Source organism: Morone saxatilis, unplaced genomic scaffold (assembly GCF_004916995.1).
Source record: "Morone saxatilis isolate NCDOM2014 unplaced genomic scaffold, NCSU_SB_2.0 Contig1, whole genome shotgun sequence".
NCBI lineage: Eukaryota > Metazoa > Chordata > Actinopteri > Moronidae > Morone > Morone saxatilis.
The window spans coordinates 3,310,416-3,333,320 of record NW_023339651.1 but is presented as its reverse complement, the minus strand read 5'-3'; the positions used below and the strand labels follow the sequence as shown (position 1 = coordinate 3,333,320).

The window sequence follows — 22,905 nt, the reverse complement described above, 5'->3', positions numbered from 1 at the left end:
GAGTATGTACATTTGCAAAATAAATATGGTGCTATATACAGTTGTTAAATATAATATATATATATATATATATATATATTGCACATTATGGTATGGAATATTGCACATTGTATGATTCAAGAAGATTCAACAAAATGACAAAATGCAACAGACATTGCAATTAAATGTAGGTATATACAATATACAGCAATACACACCGTGCAATTTAGCAGCATAAATTGAAATAAAATAAGTACAAACTAAATAAGTGATAAGGAGAGACTGGGTAAAGTGGTAATAAAAGGGTTGTAAACATGTATCAAAAGGTTTTTTTCCCCCTTCACGTTTAATTATTTGATCATATGTATCAGTGGTCTTCAATTTTAAAGTAGATCTGCGACATTTACAAGGATTGTAAATATATTGTTCGACTTTTTAAATTAAAAATGTACAAAAAAATACTTAAACAATTAAATGGGAAACAAATATTGTCAAAAAATAGATTTATTGTGTGTGTGTGACACACAATAAATAAACACTGAATAAAACAGCAATATCTGCCCAAATGACAAAATGATACATTGGTCTGATCATAAATAATAATGACAGCCCCCACTAGAAGACTATAGGCATGTTACTTTAAAAGCATATGCGGAGATTAAAATGTGATAATAGCCAAACACAAAGGTCCTATACTCATGAAGGCTTACCTATAGAATTACCTATAGAACCTGCCCCCCAACTCACCTCATGCGTAAGTGCTCATACATGCATGCTGCAATAGGATGGCATTACGTTGGTGCTAATGGTGTTATGAAGAAAAACATACTGGGAGTTCACTGGGTTCAGTTTGCATGAGCTCTCTGCTGTGTGTGGCTATAGGCGGAGTTGTTTCCCGGCACAGAGCGCAGAGCGGCGCCCCACCACCGCCTTTGCGTCAACCATCCTCACACAGCCAGTGACACAACACAACATCAGCCCCTCGCAGCATCCGCATCTCACGGCCAGGAGGACCAGGAGCACATCTTCATCTAAGCATCCATTCCACAACTGCCCACCACCGTCTGCGCACCGCCGACACAGGCGCCTTCATCCAACGCTTGCTATTTTGTTTTCGCATCGGCTCGGATTATTTTCTTTGTTGCAATTTATATTCTCCGAGATGGTTTTATGTTTTTAATCTCGTCTTGTGAGGAAAAACAGACTTGGGACGCGGAGCATCATCGTTACAGCGCAATCCTATTCTCTGTGAGCAGGAGATCTGGTAAGTTTACGTTCATTTTTGGAACATATTCGTGTAGGCTTTCAGACTGTACAGATTTATGGATCCATTATATGTGAAAACAGGTGATGCGCATTAAGAAAATATGGCAATAAATGGGCAGAAATGGGGTTGTGGAGCTATAGGCAGCCACATCCACAGACATATTGTGAGATAGTAACGGATAGCGGGGTGGAAAGATGAAGATTTCCTTCATTTTTAAGCCACCGCCTATTACGGCCAGCATTTGCACTTCGACGCAGACGCTCAGCTTCAGCACCACGGAGAGCACCCGATGTACACAGCACCATCCCCGCCAGAGCGCATCATTCCCGGCCCAGACAAGTCCCTCTAAAAGCGGCTGTTTGGGAATTTCTCCACAACTGACCGAATCAGATTGATAACAGGGTGATGGAATGAGGCATCGAGCAGCTCGGATTCTGCGCAAAGGGAGCCAAGTCGATCCATCTGCTGTGTTTCGTATGCATAGGTACAGTACTGCAGTGGGGATTAAACCGCGTCGTGCACAGAAAGAATCTCATATCTCTTTGTTTATCTCGTTTTAACGGCGGCACATTCTATGACCTTGGATTTGTGCTTCCATATGCTGAATCCTATATGCATCAACCGCGACCTTCACCTGTTATTAAGGTGTTTACGTTTCTGTCTTCCATTTTAGTGAGAGGGGTGGCGCGTGGTTCACTCGTCGGCCATTGCCCATAAAATATGGATCTGTCGTCATTAAATGTTTATGAATTTACCATACAGGGTGCATTTAAATCATATGGAGTAGAATTCATTTTAATAGCTGATGCCAAATCTCTCATATTCTTATATATCTGCTCTAATTTACTGCAGATGAATATAACCATCCGCACAATTTCACACTGAAATGCTGATAATGTTAGGATGATTTGATGCCTTATTGCATTGATCATTTGCAGCAAGGAGGGATCTATAGCCTACTGATTGAATTAATTAGTATAAGCATAGGCTGATCCATTCCACCACTTACTGAGTCAAATCAATGCTGCTAATAAGCCTGAGGTACTGTCAGATAAACCACTCAGGCTCACATTCATGAGGACATTTCAGAGCTGATAACAATGATATTATCTGATGCAAGCTGAATAATTATAGATCTAATGTGAGATCAAACACATTTGGTTTGCTTTTTGTGAAAATCAGTGGATAATTTAAGGTAATTGATCCTTCAACAATTATTTTTCTGATTATTGATCTTTTGTGCTTGCAGCAGTGGCCATCCGGAGACGCAGAGAGCTGAAATACAACAGAGGCTGTTTAAGTCGAGGTGATCGTTATCCCCCCCAGAGAGCTTCCCACCGGACTATTTCCTCCTAGGCTTTAGATGCCCAGCGGCAGCCTGTAGCCCGGGACTCCCAGCTCCCCCAAGCATTGAGGCTTTGAGACCCCCAGGATCTCCCCTGGCAGACGCTCTTCTGACCCAGTGCGGCTACAGCCCCTGGACGCCTCCCCGCAGTCACCATGGGAACCGTGCTGTCTTTGTCACCTAGCTACCGAAAGGCGGCTCTCTTCGAGGATGGACCGGCCACTGTGGGCCACTACACAGCTGTCCAGAACAGCAAGAACGCCAAAGACAAGAACCTGAAGCGCCACTCGCTCATCAATGTGCTCCCGTGGAAGCGGATTGTAGCAGTGTCAGCCAAGAAGAAAGGCTCCAAGAAGGTGCAGCCCAACGGCAACTACCAGAACAATGTCACCCACCTGAACAATGAAAACCTGAAGAAGTCGCAGTCATGCGCCAACCTGTCCTCCTTCACCCAGGATCAGAGCACTCCGGCTCTCACCAAGAGCTCCAACACAACAGTATCGTCCGTCAAGAAGGCCCCTCTGGCCAACTCCAATGCGGCCCCCGGGACCCCTAAGAGAGTGATTGTCCAGGCCTCCACCAGTGAGCTGCTGCGCTGCCTCGGGGAGTTTCTGTGCCGGCGTTGCTACCGGCTGAAACACCTGTCACCCACTGACCCAGTGCTGTGGCTGCGCAGCGTGGACCGCTCCCTGCTGCTCCAAGGCTGGCAGGACCAGGGCTTCATCACCCCTGCCAACGTGGTCTTTGTCTACATGCTGTGCCGTGATGTGGTCTCCTCCGAGGTGGCCACAGAGCACGAGCTGCAGGCCGTGCTGCTTACCTGCCTGTACCTGTCTTACTCCTACATGGGCAACGAGATCTCCTACCCTCTCAAGCCCTTCTTGGTGGAGAGCTCCAAGGAGACCTTCTGGGACCGCTGCCTGTCCATCATCAACCTGATGAGCGCGAAGATGCTCCAGATCAACTCCGACCCGCACTACTTCACTCAGGTGTTCGCTGACCTGAAGAATGAGAGCCAGAAGGAGGAGGAGAGGAGCCGCCTGCTCATCGGCCTGGACCGGTGAGGGGATGCTGGGGGGGAGGAGAGGGTTCAGAGGAGGAGGGGGGTACTCCAGTCTGGCATTTTGACAAGTTTGGAAGATTATTTGTGATGCAGTTTATTTATTATTGTCCAAACTGTGGTGGGAGGAGGCTAATTAGGAAGTATTTGACATTTATAACACCTTTGTATCTGGTAAGAGAATCTACAGCTCTGCAGCGGGGTTCAGTGATTGCATCTGACAGATAACAGTTGCAATAGTCACCTAAAAATGGGGCATAGTGTTTAAAAAGCAAGAGCACTAATCCGCCTCTTCTTGAATACATGTTATCATGGAGGCCAGATTCTATTTTCAAACGAGCAAAGGGCGGATTTCCTGTAAACTTGAGAATGAAAGCTTTTTTGACAATGATATATAAACAAAACAAAAAAATGCCAGACTTGGGTAAATCCTTTGCTAACGTACAGATATATATATCTATATGGAAAAAAAAAAACAATTCAGACAAAAAGACACACACACACACGAAAAAAAACAAAAAAAACATTAGAAAAGGAAGCATACATCTACAGCAATGAATGTGGACAGGACTGAGGCTGCAGCAGCCTACCAGTGACCTGCTGACTGTTTGACGATGTGATGTGCACTGCCTACTGCAGGAGGGTGAGGGCCATCGCCTGACTGGCTTTCTTCATGCATCACGGATGAACAGGCATCCCCCGGCTGCAAACCCTGGCTCTTTGGAATGCCAACACCACGTCCCCTCCATTAATACGGATACGGCAGGACTTTTTCTTTTTGCTGCGATGCATATCTGAGGGAACAGCAGGGGCCTTCAGTGCTGGATCCATACTTTTTTGTGGGTTTCTGTTTGTGGCTCTACAGCAGGACTTATACTGTACATGGTAAGACTGGATGGACAATAAGCAAACACTGCATTGTGGGACTTTTGATAAGAAGACAACAGCCTGGGGACGTGTGGCCAGCGATGAGTGGTCATACTGTGTGTGTGTTCAGAAACACCTACTTTATTTTCATCTAGAAAAAAATAAAAGAACAAGTTAATGGATGTTTTACTCCCCAGAGGCTTACACCTATGGAGGCTTATTTATTGCTTTTCTGGAACAAGTTTTCTTTGATTTCTTTCTTTTTTACTTAGAAATGTAATGTTTTGCACGTGTGCCATGCAATTTTACAGAGTTTCCAGGAGGGCAGGAGCAATTATTACGTTTCTTCTTTTTACTTGATTTGTAAACCAACTGCATCTGCATTAGAGAATGCTGTGAAAAAAGTGACACTAGTTTTTTTAGCTATGCTTGCTAAAATAGGCTATTTGTTTACCAGGGAAATTCTTTTTGTACTTTTGTCGATAGGTTGTGTTGCAACCACTTTGGAATGATGTTTAATTTTGTGCTTATTATTCAGCATAGAAAATGTTAAAACAGTGCCATATCTTTGATGAAAATCCCACAGGTCGGAAATACTGTACTGTTTGTCCAGCTGTTAAATGATGGGGTGGATTTTCATCTCCTAATAACTACTTACTGACACCTAATTTATTGCCATTTACGTATTTATTTAGGCGCATTTAATGTAAATGAAAGATTAGATGAGAGACTTTGAAAAGGGAAGGGCATGGAGAGGGGTTTTGCTGGTAGAGCAGGTGTGCTTATCTTTGGTGGGAATGAAGATTGATCTGGTTTATACAAACGAGCGTTGAAGGAATTTATTGATCAGTGTCTAATTAAAAAAGCCCTGAGGTCAAAACCAATGTCAAATCTGACCATCACCAAAGTGATATCATCAAGGACACCTTACCCGAACAACACATCACTGACCTTATACTTAAGAAAATGCCCCCCAAAAAACATCTTTTTGTCCTGCACCTCTGGCCTGTATGAGGAGCTAACCAAACCTGCGGTCCCACATATCAGAAAGAGAAAGCACACACGTTTCTCCAGGGGAATAGATCACTTCAATGACGCTCGGTCGTTCGGCATCACTGCAGAAAAGCACAGCTTACCTTGAGAATAATCCATCAGCATCACCTCTGTGTAATTTAAATGTGAGGTGACCTCACATCCATCTAGGGGCTGCAGGAAGATGAGGCGACCTCCATGGGGGAATAATCACGTTTTCAATCATAGAGACCACTTGACTGAAACGACACGCTGCAGAGTGCGATGGCAGCGACGTGACAACCAAAAACAGAAAGCATGCAGAACAGTTTCTGTTTCACGGGAGAATAGTTGAAGCTACTTCACTGCAGCTATCTGCCGTCTCCGTAATGACTGCAATCACCGGAGAAGCTACAGTATTTCCATCCAGAATTGTATGAGAAATGTTTTTACTGGTTTCCACATCTCATCTCAATATAGACGAATCGTGCATACTCTCTTTCTTTAGCAGTGTTCTGAAAAGCGTAATGGGCTGGTTGTGCCAACTAAATGCTTCTGTCATGTTTTAAAGTTGTTCCCAGAGGATGGAAGGCTTCTCCGCTGCCTTGTTAGTGTGAATCAGAGAAAATGAGCAGCTCTGGCGGTCACGACCTGCGACCTCCTCTGCTGTTGGATTGTGGCAGCCATATGGAGTTAGATCAGTGAGAGAAAGTTAATTTGGAGTGTTTGTACTGGCACAATAGGGGGACTCGCACTTTGGATGGGCTTCTGCTCTGGCAGAATAAAGCAGGGCATCGGGGTAAAGGGCCTCAAAAAAAGGAGAGCCTGAATCTTTTTCTCTCTGTCCACTTGCCCCGACTCACTTGAAATGTGCCATTTTTTTTCCACTTTGCATCATTGAGTAGTTGTTTGAGAAAATACTTTCAAAAGCTTATAAAATATGAAAAAAGACTCAAGTGATAGTTAAAGATTTCTGTCAAATTCTTTTCTGTATCTTGTTGCGTACTTTGTAGATAAAAAAAAACGAAACAGTGGTTAGGAACTTGGAAAAGAGAGAGAGGCATTCGATGGCTGCATGTGTGCGCGGATGTGTGTGCGTGTGTGCGCGAATGACAGCGTTTTATTTGTACAGAAGAATGTGTGACATGTTGTTTTCTTATGGACACAGAGCATACACCGACCACACCGGTACCAGGACTTGATTTTTCCTCGGCAGGGGGGTGAGGGAGGGGGTGTTGATGCTGTTCAATAAAAATGTTCTTTTTTGAAAAAGACAAAAAAGCTGTTGCTGTAATTGAAACCTTTTTCAGTTAGTTTCTGCTTATTTTAATTTATTTTTGTACTGTGATGGAAAAATAAAATGCACTGATCGTTCAAGGCGGCCACTTGTCTTTTGTGCCTCCATCTGTGAAAAACAACACCTTTATACAGTTTCAGTGAGGAACATCCATAGTTACACACATTCACACCTGAAAGCTGCACACAACCACAGTCTGATCTGTGGGTTAAGGTCATTGCTCAAGGGCACCAGGGTAACGGTAATTAGGGAGGGGCAAATGTTGCTCTTTCCCCACCCAGATTTACTGGCAGTGTGTGTACAAGTCTGGGAATTAAATCAATGAATTTGATTTATTTGTACTTTACGTCTGGGGCGGTTGTAATTCTACATGTAGGCTATTAATTGAACAGATGGCGGTTCGATCCCCCACATATCGAGGTGTCATTGAGCAACAACACTCAACACCAAATGGTCCTAAAGTGTGCATCTATGTGAGAAAAATCAAAGCCGCACTGGATGATGTAAAAATCTCAACAGTGTTTCAGTAGTTAGTGTTTCCTCTCTGATCGAAGCCAGCTGCTCTGGTGCCTTATACACACAAAATCACTGTGCAGTACATGACACCTTGTATCATTAGATCCTCAAATTGGATACAGAAAAAGACCCCAGAAAAAGCCCTAGCGGGGGAGAAAAAGTGCAGAGTGGACAGAGGAGGGATAGATATACAATGTACAGAATAGACAGAGTAGCACCACCATCTTAAATGTTCCAGGAGTTGTTGATCTGTGACTCTGAACTGTTTCAGTGGTGCCCGACCCTTTTTGTCTGAAGAGCACCCACAGCCCTATTTTCTTCCAGTAGATTTGTTTCCATTCGTTCTAACACTTGAGTGTGGTCGAAGCTGAAGGCGCAAAAACCCATTCATCCATTCCATTTAGTGATCTCTATTTCTGCTATTAAAAAAGAATATCTATCTCACTTCTCTGCTTTCTCAATCACAGCACATGGTGTTCACCGCTCCCCAATGACTCAGGTCAGTGGGAGGCTTATCTTGTGTAGTTGGCCTTATCATAGCTCTTAGGTTATTTATGAGCATAAATGTGCTAAATCTGTATTCCTATATGTGTTTATGTTCCTCTTAAACACAGATATGTGGATAATAAACCCTCTGGCAGCTGCAGTAGTCGTATCTTCTGGGCTACACATAGTTGGGAATCAGTGCTGCATCTCCAAATGTACTGCGAGTCCCCCCCACATACACAGATTAGTTTGGGTCAGGTCACTCATCGCATTTCACTCTCCGTCCATTAATTCCAATTTATTTAACCACCCGGTCAGCAGCCCTGTCTTACTCAGTCACTGCCCTTGGGAAAGAAAAAGTCATCCCACTCTTTGCTGCAGATAGTCATCCATCAGCGAGTGGATTAGAAACCCCTGCTGAGGTAGCTGGTGATGGCTGACACGTTGGCAGTGGGAAGCGGCGTTGTCATGCCGACTGCAGGGGTTTCAGCCGCCTCGACGTCACCGGGTGAAACAGCTGTTAGTGGGTGGATTAACGCTGGGCTCTACCCAGCTATTACCACATCACAGACTACGGCTGGCCTCAGGAAACATTACATTTAACATAACATCAGTCTTTGCATGATATCAACACTAATGACACACACACACACACTCACTCACACACACACACACACACACTCGTAAACAAGCTCAGATAATGACTAAAAGAAGCGGCTACTGAAGCAAATAAATTTATTGATAAAGTGATTAATGACATATATCTTTCATTATGGAACATGGTGGAATGCCTAGTCTGCATTTATACAGAATACATTTGCACAAACATAGTATCACAACAGGGAAGTTCCCTTTAGCTCAGGATATTACAGTATATTTATGGTCTGTAATCACAAATATGCAAAATATAAACTTAATATAAAATTAGGCACATACTGGATGAATGGTGTATACATTTGCTTAAAGCCACTGAATATGGAATAAATTATGGAAATGGAATTTGTTACCCTTTGGCTAATGCGGACGTGCTCGGTAATAAGAGTCAAAATGTTTCTGGAACAAAAACACTGAAAACTAAGATCCCACTGTAGAGAGCAGTAGAGGGAAGAACACAATGGCACGAGTCTCCTAGTGTTAACATTCATATCTGACATTCCTTTATGCCCATTTAGAAAGTGGTAATTAGAAAATGTCTGTTATTTTTACACTTGAGGCAAAGCTGATAATCAGCGGAATGGAAAAGTAATCTAGGCTGATTGGGTCTGCACACCAAAGACTAATCATTAAAGGATAAATCTGGTGATATTCCATAGCTTTGTTACTGTCAACAAATACTATGAAAAGACCAAAACCAACAATGATCCTACTAATGAGTAATGTTTGGATCCACAGTATTTACATTTCAGGTTAAAAGCTCTTTCTCCTTTTTTAAAGTTTTTGTTGCTGCATGATACTCTATTGTTCGACACGTCTAGTTGCTGGTGTATTTCCCCTTTTTATTTCCATGCCTCCTGGGCACAGGACGGCTGAAGGAAAAAAAAAACAAAAAACTGAAATAGGAAAACCTTCACTGCCCTGCAGGACGGTACAGTCGGCCCAAGTGGGCGAGGAGCGAGGTGATTTCACAGAGGAAGGAAAAGCGTAAAAGGAGGGAGGGTGGAAGAAGAAAGCAGAGGGAGTAGAGAAGAAGATGAGGCCAAGCGAGGCTTTGTTCAGCAACCCCCCCTTTTGCCTTAAGAAAACGGAGAGAGAAGCGCTGAAGTGAGAAGTGACACGGAGTCCATCCTAATGATGAGCGGTGAATAGCAGAGCAGAGCGGAGCAGAGGCCCTGTGGGAGATTACCATGCTGAAGGATATGGAGAGCTGCAGTGTTATAGTCCACACACACACACACACACACACACATAAACTCATCACAGGCAGCTCCTGCGCCTGAGCTCCTTTTAAAACTGTCTATTAAAGCTACCAGTGTCACTTCCTTAATCCACACTATAAATGCAAGTTTCCCCAACAACTCCTTTCTGCATCAAAGTGCGTTATCAAGCAGCAGGACGAGGTCAGCCGCCGCAGAGCCGCGAGGTAGAAAGGAAATGTGCTTCTTCAAACGACAGGGGCGCTCACAAACTAATTAAGATAAACGACTTGTGTTCAGACAACACAATTAGAGGACTGTGCTACTGCGGCTAATATGACTGCTAGCAAGTTCTCCTTCATGCTGGAGTAAAGTGGAGAGGAGTGCCTCTGCCTCTTCAACTAGGCCAGACACCGAGGGAGCTCCGATTCATAACCTTGGGCTGTCGTTCTTCAGCCCACAGTCGGTATTCTTTACTTAGCCTTTACACAGAGACAAACCCAGCTCTAAGCCTCTGTGGGTACAGGGACGATACGATTCCTCTTGTAAAAAGAATTTGTGACATTTACCGTCACGGCACCATGACAACCTTAATATGGAGCAAAAAAGTTGGAATAGCTCAACTGACATTTTAGCATTTAGTGAACAAAAACATCTATCTTTATATCAGTTCCTTTCAAATTCAACAATGATTATGTCCTATGCATGGACATTTGAATGATAAAACAATTTTCTTTCTGAGCACTAAGGACTTCTTTTCCACTTTGGCTTTTAGAGCTGACCTTTAGAGTTCATTCTTGAGCTGGTAAACAGCAGTTGAGAAACCAATCTCACTTTTTTTCACCTAACTAAACCTGGAATGATGATAAAATCGAAATCAGCTCGTGGAGGTGAGTTGAGTTTGACTTTGGTGAACTCTGGCGTGCAAATGTGCACTGTTTACCAACTGCAAACCGTGAATGAATATTAATATTAAACATAAAACCAGACATCTCCATCTCGTGAACTTCTCTGCTGCCACAATTTTCACAATGGTCTGAAAAAGAACATATTGTAATGTACACTTAGCAACGGCTGAAAACAAAGAGTGAACACTTTCAACACAGCCGACAGCTTGTGAGAACAGAACAGAACAAACCAAACTCGGAGTGTTCGGCTGCCGATGATTTGATTTGTGTGATTTGGCTTTGAGGAAAAAGCAATGGGAGATTAGCAGCAGCATCAGATGAACATCAAGTCACCAAAAAGTCCACTGTTCATACAAAAAGTCCCTCCCATCGGTAGACGGGGAGGTAAAGTAGGCCAGCAGTCTGATTACAGTCTGTCTTCACTCCTTCACTGTGGCCACTAGCCAGACTCAGTCTCAGAGCCAAGAGGAGGAGACCTGAAAGAGCTCATCAACACACATACAGTACACACGCTCCCACACTCTCTTTCTCTCGGGTGAAGGGGAAATTTGTCAAATAGAAGTCTATTCTAAAGGACTATGGGCCACTACAAGTCATTAGGCTATTCACTCAGCACAAAGACAGCAAATGAGACTATGTTCAGGGGCTGGAGTTCACGTGGGATTATACAGTACTGGCCTCTGCTGCTAAAATAGAGCATTAAGTCTTACAATTTAAGAGAATATGAACTCAGAATACATCTTGGAAGAAAGTAATGCTTTGATTATAGTCTTCATATTTGCCTTCTGTTAGTCAGTTTTAGTTATAGCATCACTTTTTTATACTAAACGCAGTATAAGTTCTATGCATACGCATATCTGAATAAAGTATATTCTAACCTTTAATATACAAGCAATATTGGAATATTATAAAAGTACAAACATTGCAGTAGAGAGTATAAGAAGCAGGATTTAAATTAATAGATTTTAACAGGTTGCGATGTTCAGGATACGCTCAACACATCCTGTGACGAACAAACTGACAATGAATTAGGAATTTGTGCCTCAGACGCCGACAGAACCGCTGAATCACATTCTCGCACTCGCTGTTCCCATATGTGATTGTAAACATTAACTGCACTAAAAGTGGACGCTGTGTTTCCGTTCATTCGCCACATAAGTAGGCAAGTCCTCGATTAAGGTCATTAACAGTATTATTCCTTAGGATATAAATCATATTCTATTTTAGAGCAGATAAAGTCAAAATCAGAGTCATACATAAATATCACCGTACTTCATTTTTCCGGGTTTCACTTTTGATCTGGCTCCTGCACAGGGAGCTGCAGGGATTATTTTTTCCTCAATTATGCAACATCAGTGGTTCAGAGAACAGTTTATATAGTCTCCTCTCACCTTGACTACCACAATATTTCATCTACAAAAAAACTAAATATTGCACAAAGCTAATCATTTGAAATTTGGATTTAAAAAAAAAAAAGAAAGAACACCCCTTTGGTGGATTATCCTGTAGTGCATTTTTTTTAAAAACCTGTTCAGCTAATAACATGTCGCGTGTAGGCGTATTGTACACTTCCTGTTTATAGTAGCGTTGCATGGAAATCTACAAAACAGGTCAAATTTGGCATGGCTTTTCATTCTGAGGATTCAATTAACCCGATCCTCCTAGAGAGCTGCTATCTAAATCATCACATTATCAGCAGCTCTGCAAACGAATAAACACAAGAGGTGAATCAGAAGTGAATCATCATCATCATCATCATCATCATCATCATCATCATCATCATCTCCTCGGCCTGGTTTGATGTCAGCTGTCACTGTTTTTTTCCTCGCTTTAGCCTGGTTTAGTTGCCAGGAACAGCCAGGATGTAGCCAGATCGGCTCTTAGTGAAGTCTGGCTGCGATTGGTTGATCTTGGGCTCCACGATGACCGTGCACTTCCTCCCGTTCATGCTGCACTGGATGGGGCTCGCGATGTTGACCTGCAGCTTCCTCTTCTCACTGCAGATGATAAAAGAGAAAGAAAGAAAGAAAGCAAGCATGAGAGAGTGAAAGAGAAACGGTTCTGGATACTGGCAGGTGTAAGGTTGCACACAGAGGAAGGACTCTTATTACTGCACCCATAATGCATCAGCAGCCTGCCTCAGTGACTTCACATTACAGTCAGTCGTAGCTTAATGCACAGGAGTAAAACATGCAGGTCCATTAGTAACCTGTGTGTGCCTGTGTGAATATGAGGCCCATAAATCACTTGCACACTCTTACAAATAGCATCATAAGCTCCCAAATACACTACATTCATTCCCACACACACACACACATACACACACTACTGTATACATTTTTATATGCAGAGTCATACTCTCTCTCACACACACACACACACACACACACACACACACAACTGTACTTTTGCATAAACTCACTCACACATACAATCACTCTCTTACACACATACGGTTGTACCCCTTGTAGCCGCACCGACAGACTCATGACTCTGTGCATGACAATTCTTTTGTGTGAGACTGAGACTAAGACGAGCAGCATATAAAAAGGCCCACACAGGTGTTTTCAGTTACTCAGTAACAACAATGGCAGCTTGTTCAGTGTTTAGCATGTGCTGCTTGTTAGGTCGCTGCAAAAGCGCTGGCAGAGAGAAGCCACGTGAAATATGTTTATTAGTGTATGTTGTTCACAGTGCTGTTGGTCCATGTGGTGTTCTGTTCGTGCTGCGCTGAGCCGTTGACTCAAGCGGTATGTTCTCCTGCCCTAACAGGTGTAGCGATGCAAACGAAGAGTGAAGTGAGCTGTCAATCAAACCCGGTCTGTACCTGCCCAAAGAGACCTCAGGAGAGGTCTAATCAGGCCTACAGCAGTGAAAACACCTGTCCAAGTGCACAGTGGTTGTTTAAATGTTGATTGAATATGCATCTGACACACTTAAATAACAGCTGTAGTATACTTATTTTACTTTTACACACCTCATTTCTTCTAACTACCTGAATCGAGGGTGTAAGGACAGAGGGAGTTGAATGTAGTATGGATTGTAAAATCCCCTGTGGCAAATTGTGATTTGTGATTTTGGGCTACAGAAATACAATTTGACTTGACTCGACAGAGAAGCTAGCTGTTTCCACCAGTCTTTGTGATAAGCTAAGCTAACTGCTGGCTGTAGCTGCAAAAAACCCAACGGTAAGCATATTTTCTCAAAAAGTGGAACTATTCCTTTAAAATGACTAGATCAATTGCACAGGAAGATGCTGTAGCTGTAACCCTGACTGGTTTACAGCCTTGTAGCTGCTCAGTGGCACAGATAGAAACACTTAAGCCATGATGAGTCTAGGTACACCTCTTGTCTCACATATACTATAATGTGAGAGTTTAGTTTTAGGTTTTGTGACACTGTAGGAGAGTATCGTACTCTCTACAGTTGTGTACGATAGAGGGTCAGGGTCAGAGGGTACGGGAGTGTGTGTGGGAGAGCATAAAGAATGTATGTGCAGGATTATGCTGCTTTATGTCCTAAAATCCTCTTATACAGGAGAGACTGCGTGCGCATGTTTCAGCACACACACTGAGAATATTAAGATGAAAAACAGGAGAAGAAATCATGCAGGAGTGCTGTTGAAGTAATGATCCATATGGCGTTGTCGGGCTGGAGCAGCAGCGTACTGGCTTTTAGTGCCTGTCACATCTAGTTAGACCCTTTCTGGGTGAACGGGTGCTTTGCCTCGTTTGCTCTTAAACAGGATCGATGACGGGAATCAAAGAGTGAGAAGAAAAAAGGCGTGAATTGTGAGGCTGCCGTTCAGAGCAAGAGGAATATGTAATGTGATGTAAATTTAAGTGTGAATGAGAAGATGACTGTGTGGTAATTGTTCTCGGGCTGATAGCGAGCGAGAGGAAGACGTAATTTAATGTAAAGTGGCTCAGAGAGGGGGGGTGGTGTTGTCTCTTCCTGCCGGTCAAGTGCTCGTCGTGACACACTTTCTCATTGGCACAGATACCGATCATGGCTGCCCGTGTCATTCGTAAACAAATCTGTTAACTGCAATTAGTGCTGGATTCACGCACACAGCCGCCAATCTCTGTCCTTCAAATCTAAACTTGGCGAACGAGTCGAGGACCTGATGACACCGACTTGTTGCGCAACAACAATAAGTCATAAACAACAAGCAAAAGGCTTCTGCTGCCCACGCTGCACTCCTCTGCAGAGCGTGTGCCTCGCTCTATCTCGGCTTATGCAGAGTGGAGAAGCTCAGGGTAGCGCTGATGCTGGTTTCCATGGCAACCCCCGTGAACTGAACTCCCCCATCTGTCATGGCTGCCAGCCAGCCAATGGTACTGTGTGTGTGTGTGTGTTTGTGTTGTGATATGTCTCTTTCTGTGTTCATCTCTCATCCCGTTACTTCTCCCTCTCACTGAAATGCCAGAGGGGAAGCTTCTCCTCGTGAAGGGCAAACAGGGTTAGGCTCACATTCACAGAAATATACTCGCTCGGGGAGAGACACACACACAAACACACACACACACACACACCCTTACAAAGCTTCCACTGGGTACACCAAACAGGTCTTTGACACCTTTTTGCTCCGATCCAAAGCTTGCCTCTAAATGAATATTCTGGCATTCTAATAAAAAAAACGATAGAACACTTCATCTCTGAATAGAAAAACATGATCAGATGAATCTTAAGGTCACTGGCTGGCCTTTCCCATCAGGAGCTGGCCTGAGCCTGTCAGAGCCCCGAGGGCAGACTTAGTCCTTCGCTGGATGGCCGCTCTCCAACTGGAAAATCAATTCTTCCCTTTCCCCCACCCCCCGATCCCTTTGTGTGTCTTCGCCCTTCAAGCCATGTGAGTCCAGGCTCACTTGCTCCAAAAAGTATCTCCCCTTTCCTTGGAGGATAGGAGGAGATGGGGGAAGAGGCGGAAGAGGATGAAATGGAGAAATGAAAATACAACAACATTTTGGAGGCACAAGGAAGAATTTAAGTATGGTGCAAAGTGAAAAGAGGGTCTGTATAAAATGATTTCTAGGAAAGCATAGCGAAGAGAAAGTACAAAGTAAAAAAATGGGTGCTGAAAGGTATCGGAGCGAAGAAAAGTGCTGCAAAATGGGAACGGGGGAAAGAGAAGTGGGAAAGGACGATCCAGGCTATTTTCAGGTCGAGGAGCCAGGATTACCTCCAGTCTGTGAAGCCATCCAGTCCCACTTCTGAGTCATCCCTCTAATAGTGTACCTGGCTCTCCCCCAAGCTCTCTGCTGCTGAAAAATATATGAGCGCTGCAGGTGGGGTGGAGGGGGAGGAGGGGGGAGGAGGGGCACTCCGCACAGCTGACTTGCTATAGAGACTCAGGACTTTGAGGAGCGGATCAAAGATGGATCCATCCTCACTTCTGACTCTGGTGACGGAGCCATTTCAGAATGAAAAGAAAATCATAGCACAGTACGCCAGCAAGTGAAGGAGCTGAAACACTTAATAATCTGGTTTCCAATTAATGCATTTCAAACTAACTCAAGCTCAAAAACATGAATTTATCATATTTTGCTTTTCAAATATGCATAAAAAAGCACTTCGGTGTCCAACGCTCTCTGTATTACAATTCTATTCTTGGCATAATCCTATTTAATTGATTATCAAGGAGACGGTAATGTAGGAGGCAAATATTTGCATCAGTGGCAAAAGGAGATTCTTGGTTCTTAAGTATGGGAAACAACAGAGACAGTGTGAAAATATGAAAGCAAAAACTATGAATAGTGCAGATTCTGTGCCAAGAGTTTGGAGGAACACAACAAATATACCTTCCAATCTGAAGGAATGGCTCATGGATACACAATAAACACCCACATGCAAATGCATGGGGGATGAACCCACATTGTTGATGTGCTCAGTGTCTGCACACTCACACACACATACACACACACACACACACACACAAACACACACACCCTGACCAAATGATGATGCCACTTTCTTTTTTTTCCAACTGCAGTCTCCTCACATCAATATTTCAGTCTGCGAGACCACACTGGGATCATGAAAGAAAATGCAAGGAGCGAGGAGAAAGCATACACACATGTATACTATATGTGTTTTCCTTAAAGTGTGTGTGTGTGTGTGTGTGTGTGTGAAGGTCAGCCACAGTAGGGCAGGACTGAGGGTGCTCACACTGCAGATGGAGCCATGCTGCCTTTATGATTGATGGACAACCTCTCCAGACTCCTTGTGCGCAGCAGGGTCAGACGTAATCTTTTAAAAACTATACATACGTGGATGATTAACAGTACGGAGAGCGCTATTACATTTATACATTACAGGAATGCTCCCTGCTTGCTGAGTTTCTCTTTATTTTCATTCTGTTCAGCATCCACTCTGGGTGAGATTATATTATTATATTATGCTTATTTGAACAGATTTATTAACATATGATTATGTTCAGGTATTGTTTTTTCAGTCATGTTTTCCTTTATTCTATTGTTGACAGTAGAGACAGACAGGAAGCAACATTACATGCAATAAAGCCGGATTTGAACTGGGTATGCACTTAGACCACTGGGGCACTGGATGCCCCATGTCACATATAGTTACATTTATATGCTTAACAAGTCTGCAGCCATGCTAGCAGCTCTGTACTGAGCTAAATGCTAATGACACTGTCAGAATGCTGACAATGGGAACACGCTGATTGTAAAGCAGATCTAATATTTCTTAGTTTAATGTGTTTGCTTTTTAACATTTGTTTGCTAATCAGCTCTAAACACAGAGTGCATGTGAGAATGTTAATTTTTCCTTTAGTGCCACCACTACATTTGTGGTGACTGAAATTAGTTTGAAACTGAAATGTAGTACATACAAACTATGTTAGATATGTTTTTATATTTAGGTACAGCAGTGGTGGAAGAAGTAGTCACATCTTTTACTTAAGTAAAAATAGTAATACCAAAACGTAGAAATACTCTGTTACAAATAAAAGTCTTGCATTCAAAAGCTTATTTACAAAAAATGTACATAAGTAGCACATAATATATATATATATATATATATATTATATTATATTACTGGATTGTAATTAGTGATGCATTAATGTGTAAGAATCACTGATACTACAGCTGATACAGATTGGGGCTAATTTTAGCTACTTTATATACTGCCAGGTAGCTTAATCGATAATAATACAGTATCATAATTTATTAATTGATTTTAATTCATATGAAAAATCTGAATCTGCAAAGTAACTCAGAACTTAAGCTGTCAAATAAATGTTATGGAGTAAAAAGTACAATATTTGCCTCTGATATGTAATGGAGTAGAAGTATAAAGTAATACAAGTACCTTAAAGTACAGTACTTGAGTAAATGTACCTACACTGCGGCACTGGGGAACAGATGGTCCACATGTCTGTGTCCCCTCACTCTTTTTCTGGGTTTTCTCACATCCCACTTAAATACATGGATTTGCATTTAACACCAGACCTGACACAGCATCCCTCTTCCTCTCACTGTCACACCCTTCCTCTGTCTCACATGGCTGCATCACACATCTCACGTGCTCCTGTGTGCTATGTTCACACTGGAAAAGGAAACGGAAAGATGCACACAGAGCAGCACAAACACACAAGACACACACACATCTGCATCAGACTGAAACTAAAACTGAAAAGGCTTCTAACAGGAGGAAATTTATGTTGTCCTGGACGAGCATCACAAAGAGAGAATTTGATATGAGGCAGCTTCACCAGTCTGGATGGATGAAACTGTAACGGCTGTATCTGCCCCAGTTTCAAGTGGCTGGGGCTTGGACTGGTTCAAAGTGTAAAAACTGCCTAGAAGGCTTTCTGAGTGCAGTTCTTTAATTAGCATCACTACGCCCAAGTTACTCAGTTTTTGCTAGTACTGCAACTGCAGATGTGGTGTATGAATAGTAGAGAAAATGCAGAGGGAGAGGCAGAACTCATGACATGGTGAGTGTGTTGATGATACATATGCTTCAGCTCAGTATAAAAAGAAGACTGGAGGGATATCTCAAGAGTGCAGACATCAGATCTCCAGCCCTCAACGTATTATTCAGACTCTGCACTCTTTTTTTTTAAATCTTTCTTATGAATAATTTACCAAAGATTTACAATCTTCATACTTCACTTCCAGGTGGACAAAAGGTTTATACTCGACTTGACAACACAGCTGCAAATTACAGAGTACGAGGCAAAGAAAATCCCCCGAAGACCAGATCAAATCCAGCACTGAAAACCTTCTGCAGGAACCGTCTTGGGCTATTTCAGCAGGTTTAGTGGATCAAATTATACGAAATATAAAAGCAGCCTTTGCTCGCAGTGTTTACTAAGCTGTGAAAGGACTGCAAATATGAGTATGGATACGTCCTTTTATGTCTTTTTGACTGCTAATTGTGCGTTCCCGTTCTCAGCTGTTATCTTTTCTCCTTGCTACAGATAAAAAAAAGAAGAGCTGCACTCACCACGGGAAAGATTACTAAGTAGGTCATTTAACAAACGGGGTGAAAATGCACTGACAGCAGAAATGGTATTGATTCAAGTGTGTATAGAGGGGAAAGGAAAGAAAGAATGCAAGGAAGAATAAGAAAAGAGAGGTCAATCTTTAGTGTACACGAAGAAGCAGAGCTGCCAGAACGAGGCTCACATCAAAGACTGAGCGTCAGAGCTGCTGCAGGCCTCTGCACGAGACCGACGAAGGGGAGAAAGGTCAGGAGCTATGGGTAAGCATGCACTGGGTGACCCTGTAAACCTACATGTTCATCAAAACCCTCAAACATGAGAGATGCCGTCCCATGAGGCACATTTGACTTTACAATGTTATGAGTCTCTGAAACTCCCATGAGTCTCCACTTGCAGCTGGATCACACATGAACAGTAAACACAAGCTAAAAGGCGTCTTCTTGTTAATATGCTAAACTAGTATTTCTGCTGCTTTATACACAGTAAGCGAGATCTGGGGTGCTGCAGTGGGGGAATAGAGGCGTTGACTATCAAGGGCCCCTGAGGTGTCTTGAATAAAATGCCTTTTGTCATCCTCATATTTTATACATGTTTTCCCCAGTTCTCTGGTTTTGGTTGAAATCTCTTTAACTTAAAACAAACATGCTGCAGCTGCTGTGTTATCTGATGTAAACTGTAACAAGCGGCCGCACAGTTTGTCTCTGCTTTTTATCTCCACCCTTTATACAAAGACATAACGTAGATTCTGAACAGAGGACTACTGATGCAAAAAATTGGCCACGGCAGCTAAATAGTTTTATCAGGCAAATGCCCCAAACCTATGATTTAAAGACGCAGTTATTATTCTATAAATGAATGTGTGGACAAAGATATTCTTCCTAGATCCAATTATTTTGTTTATCAAAATAAAGTAAAAATAATATATATTTCAAACTCTGAGACTGTGGGCCTCCCCTCAGACAAAGCTGGGAAAAACTGCCCTTATTTTACTTGCTCAGTTTCGCTCAATTCCTGGATGCCTATAGGATCGTGATTATGTTTTTTTATCCCAGAGACTCTCAACAGTGGAGCCAAGAGATCCTAATATTGCTGTTTGACAACACTAAACACATAAAATAAGTCTATCCACAGGAATTTATTAGTTTCTGATTGGGAAAGTGAGAAAACAGTACAATTCCCCAAATTTACTAGATCTCTGAACTATCACTTAAACCAAATCACACACATTTTGGCTAGTCTCTGTGGTCTCCTTTTGAAAACTTATGTAATACTAATGTATTACATTAGACCCACGGCCTATATTATATCAATATATTAATATATAAAGATGCTCACTGGGTGCATAAAACAAAAATGTTTTTCAGGCTTCAAGCTGAGAGCATGCACATTAGAGGCTTCCTTTTAGCTAAGCCTAACACAAATGGGATAAAATAATGTATTGCTATGATTCTCTGAATCTTTTCCAATTTTATGTTCAAATTATGACAATACAAAAAGTCATTGTGGGGTGTGTGACTCAAAGTTTCAAAGCTGTTCCTTTGGTAATGACTGTGTTGAATGAAGTGTTTTATGTAATTCTCCAATACAGCGTGTGGCCACTACGACAAAATCACTGACACAAACCTCCTGTGGCCAGAGCCCATAATTCCTTGCACTACCCCTGAGCAGAACAGAAGATGGAGTGGACGGCAACATGTGGGCTGACCACTGGTACGTTGTCCACATGGCATCTAAACTCCCACAGGACAGCAGGTGAATGACTGCTATCAATAACAGCTACTCATGCAAGCTGTTCGAGTCCAGCGCTCACAGATGCCCTGGTTAAACAAAAGGACACACTTCTCACCTCTACATCTCTGTGTTTAAGAGATCAGTAGGAGATGAAACACAACAGGAAATGTACAAAGCAAAGGCCTCTGTCTCTGGGGGATTCTGTGGTTGCGCCACAGATGGTGGAGGCTATCTCACACTGCAGTGCCATAATAGCCACACAGCAGGAGGGTTAAACAAGCGTGTGTTCACGTGTAGGAGGTCAACTCTGCACTGGAGCGGTGTTTCTCATTGTTCCTCTCTCTATACCATGAAACCAGTGAGCTAAATCTTACTCACTGATCAGGTGCGTCTTTGGCCTTTCAGAAGGACTCTCGGCCATCTCAAGGCTGACTGAGTTGGCTTAAAAACACATTAGGTAAATCAATAAGCTGGCACACAGTGAGTCAAAACCGAAAAGAAAGACAGGCAGCCTCAATTAGTTGCTCATTACTAAAGGAAGACCGCTCACTTCTCAAGTGGCTACGCCACCAATCCTGTTCATTAAAGGCAATCAATACATCAATCAAAGGTTCATCTGTTCTCATCTACTGACAGGTTACTGTTTTCTTTTCAGCGGTAGTAAGGTTTGAATTCCCAGAATGAATCACCATCAGGGATATGCATCTTCACTTTACATCCACGTCTGTCCAAGCTCATAATGTATGTAGTGACTTTGAAGCAATGTAATATATTGTATTAAGTTATCACTATATTGACACTTATGATTCTAGTGAATACTTTCCAATGAGAAACGCGCTGGCTTCACTTAGAGAAGTACACAGGACTGAGAGAGAGCTTCATCACGTGGTGCAATGACAATCGCCTTAAGCTAAATATCAAAACCAGTGAGCTTGAGGTGCACTACAATGCTTCACACACATCTTCAACCCAGCAGATCTATCCAAGCACCTCAGTTTCAAGGTGGGCCAAGATAAGTGTCACCAATTCAGTATCCGACCAGATGTGAACTTACGATCACAATCTCTCCTTCTGTTCCCGAGTTACGGTTACGCCAGAAAAGTGTTTTTTTCAGAACATTTTGATGTTGCAGTGAAGTGGACACATATTATGCCAAATTTTAAAGAAATTCCCTTGAGGCGTCCCTGAGATATCGTGGTCATCAGAATGGGAGGAACGGACCGGTTCCAGGGCCTTGTTAATATTTTTTTCAGTTTCTATTATTCATACACTCATCAATTGGCCCAGTAAAATGTCCTTGTACAGTTTGTTATTTTACTATTAGCTCTTTTGGCCATGTTTTATAGTTTGAAAAGTGTATTTTTTTACCCAGAACACACAGTAAGTTCTGCTTTGTTCTGGAATTAGACAGCTTTGTGCAACTTATTAACATTGACATTTATCTTGTTTTTGTTATCATATTTTAAATATCACTGTTAGAGACTTCTGAAAGGACTGAATGTATTTGAGGTTCTTCAGGCTTTTGAAAACCTGAACTGCCCCTAAGGTCAATCCGTGAAGTCCTTCATGCTTTATCTGATGTAGACGTTTTACTATTTGTTAAATCAAAGTCATAGTCAGAGTATGTCTTTGTGCAAGCAGCCCCAGGTCAGTTAAGTTGATTAGCCGAAGGCTGGGCCTTACATAAGGTAGGATAAAAAAGCAAAAATGAATAGATGAAATGGAAGGATATAGGGAGAATATATGGCGAGGTGGAACAAAGGATTGATGGAGGTGTAATGAATGAGTTATGTGTAGGAGATTAAAGTATGAGAGCAAAGGGAGGATAAGATGAAGGGAAGGGAGGGAAGCAAAGATGGAAGTGGGAAGCAGAAAAAATAAGCATGATGAAAAGGTGTTAGGTGGAGGAGATTAATGGCAGGTGGGAAATGAAGAAAGGAAGTAGACTGTGAGATGGAAGGAAGGATAGAAGACCTGATCAAGCAGGAAGGAGGAAAGGGAAAGAGGAGGTGAAGGAGCCCAGCGGAGGGAGGAGATAGTGTGCTGAGGCTAATCATAATTGGCCTGACAGTGGGAGATGGTGTGGTGCTGTTGCTGGGTGGAACATGTGTGTTG

The 22,905-nt window shown here is 42.6% G+C and overlaps 2 protein-coding genes across 2 annotated transcripts in view; one reads left to right on the top strand and one right to left on the bottom strand.

The window, feature by feature from the left end:
• The first annotated feature begins 941 nt into the window (after nt 1-941).
• On the top strand, nt 942-6,347 carry cdk5r1b (cyclin-dependent kinase 5, regulatory subunit 1b (p35)). Its single transcript, XM_035660076.1, has 2 exons — nt 942-1,243; nt 2,496-6,347. The coding sequence occupies exon 2, from the start codon at nt 2,747-2,749 to the stop codon at nt 3,653-3,655; it is 909 nt and encodes a 302-aa protein (XP_035515969.1). The 5' UTR covers nt 942-1,243; nt 2,496-2,746; the 3' UTR covers nt 3,656-6,347.
• A 2,208-nt stretch (nt 6,348-8,555) lies between these two features.
• The window catches only part of myo1d (myosin 1D), a 99,909-nt gene continuing 85,559 nt past the window's right edge, over nt 8,556-22,905 (bottom strand). Inside the window, exon 22 of the mRNA XM_035668011.1 lies at nt 8,556-12,586. Coding sequence (XP_035523904.1) covers nt 12,430-12,586 — 157 coding nt within the window. The 3' untranslated portion in view covers nt 8,556-12,429. The remainder of the gene's footprint in view (nt 12,587-22,905) is intronic.

Bases quoted from the DNA above. Each gene is read 5' to 3' on its own strand.
- cdk5r1b (XM_035660076.1), top strand. From the start codon at position 2,747: ATGGGAACCGTGCTGTCTTTGTCACCTAGCTACCGAAAGGCGGCTCTC.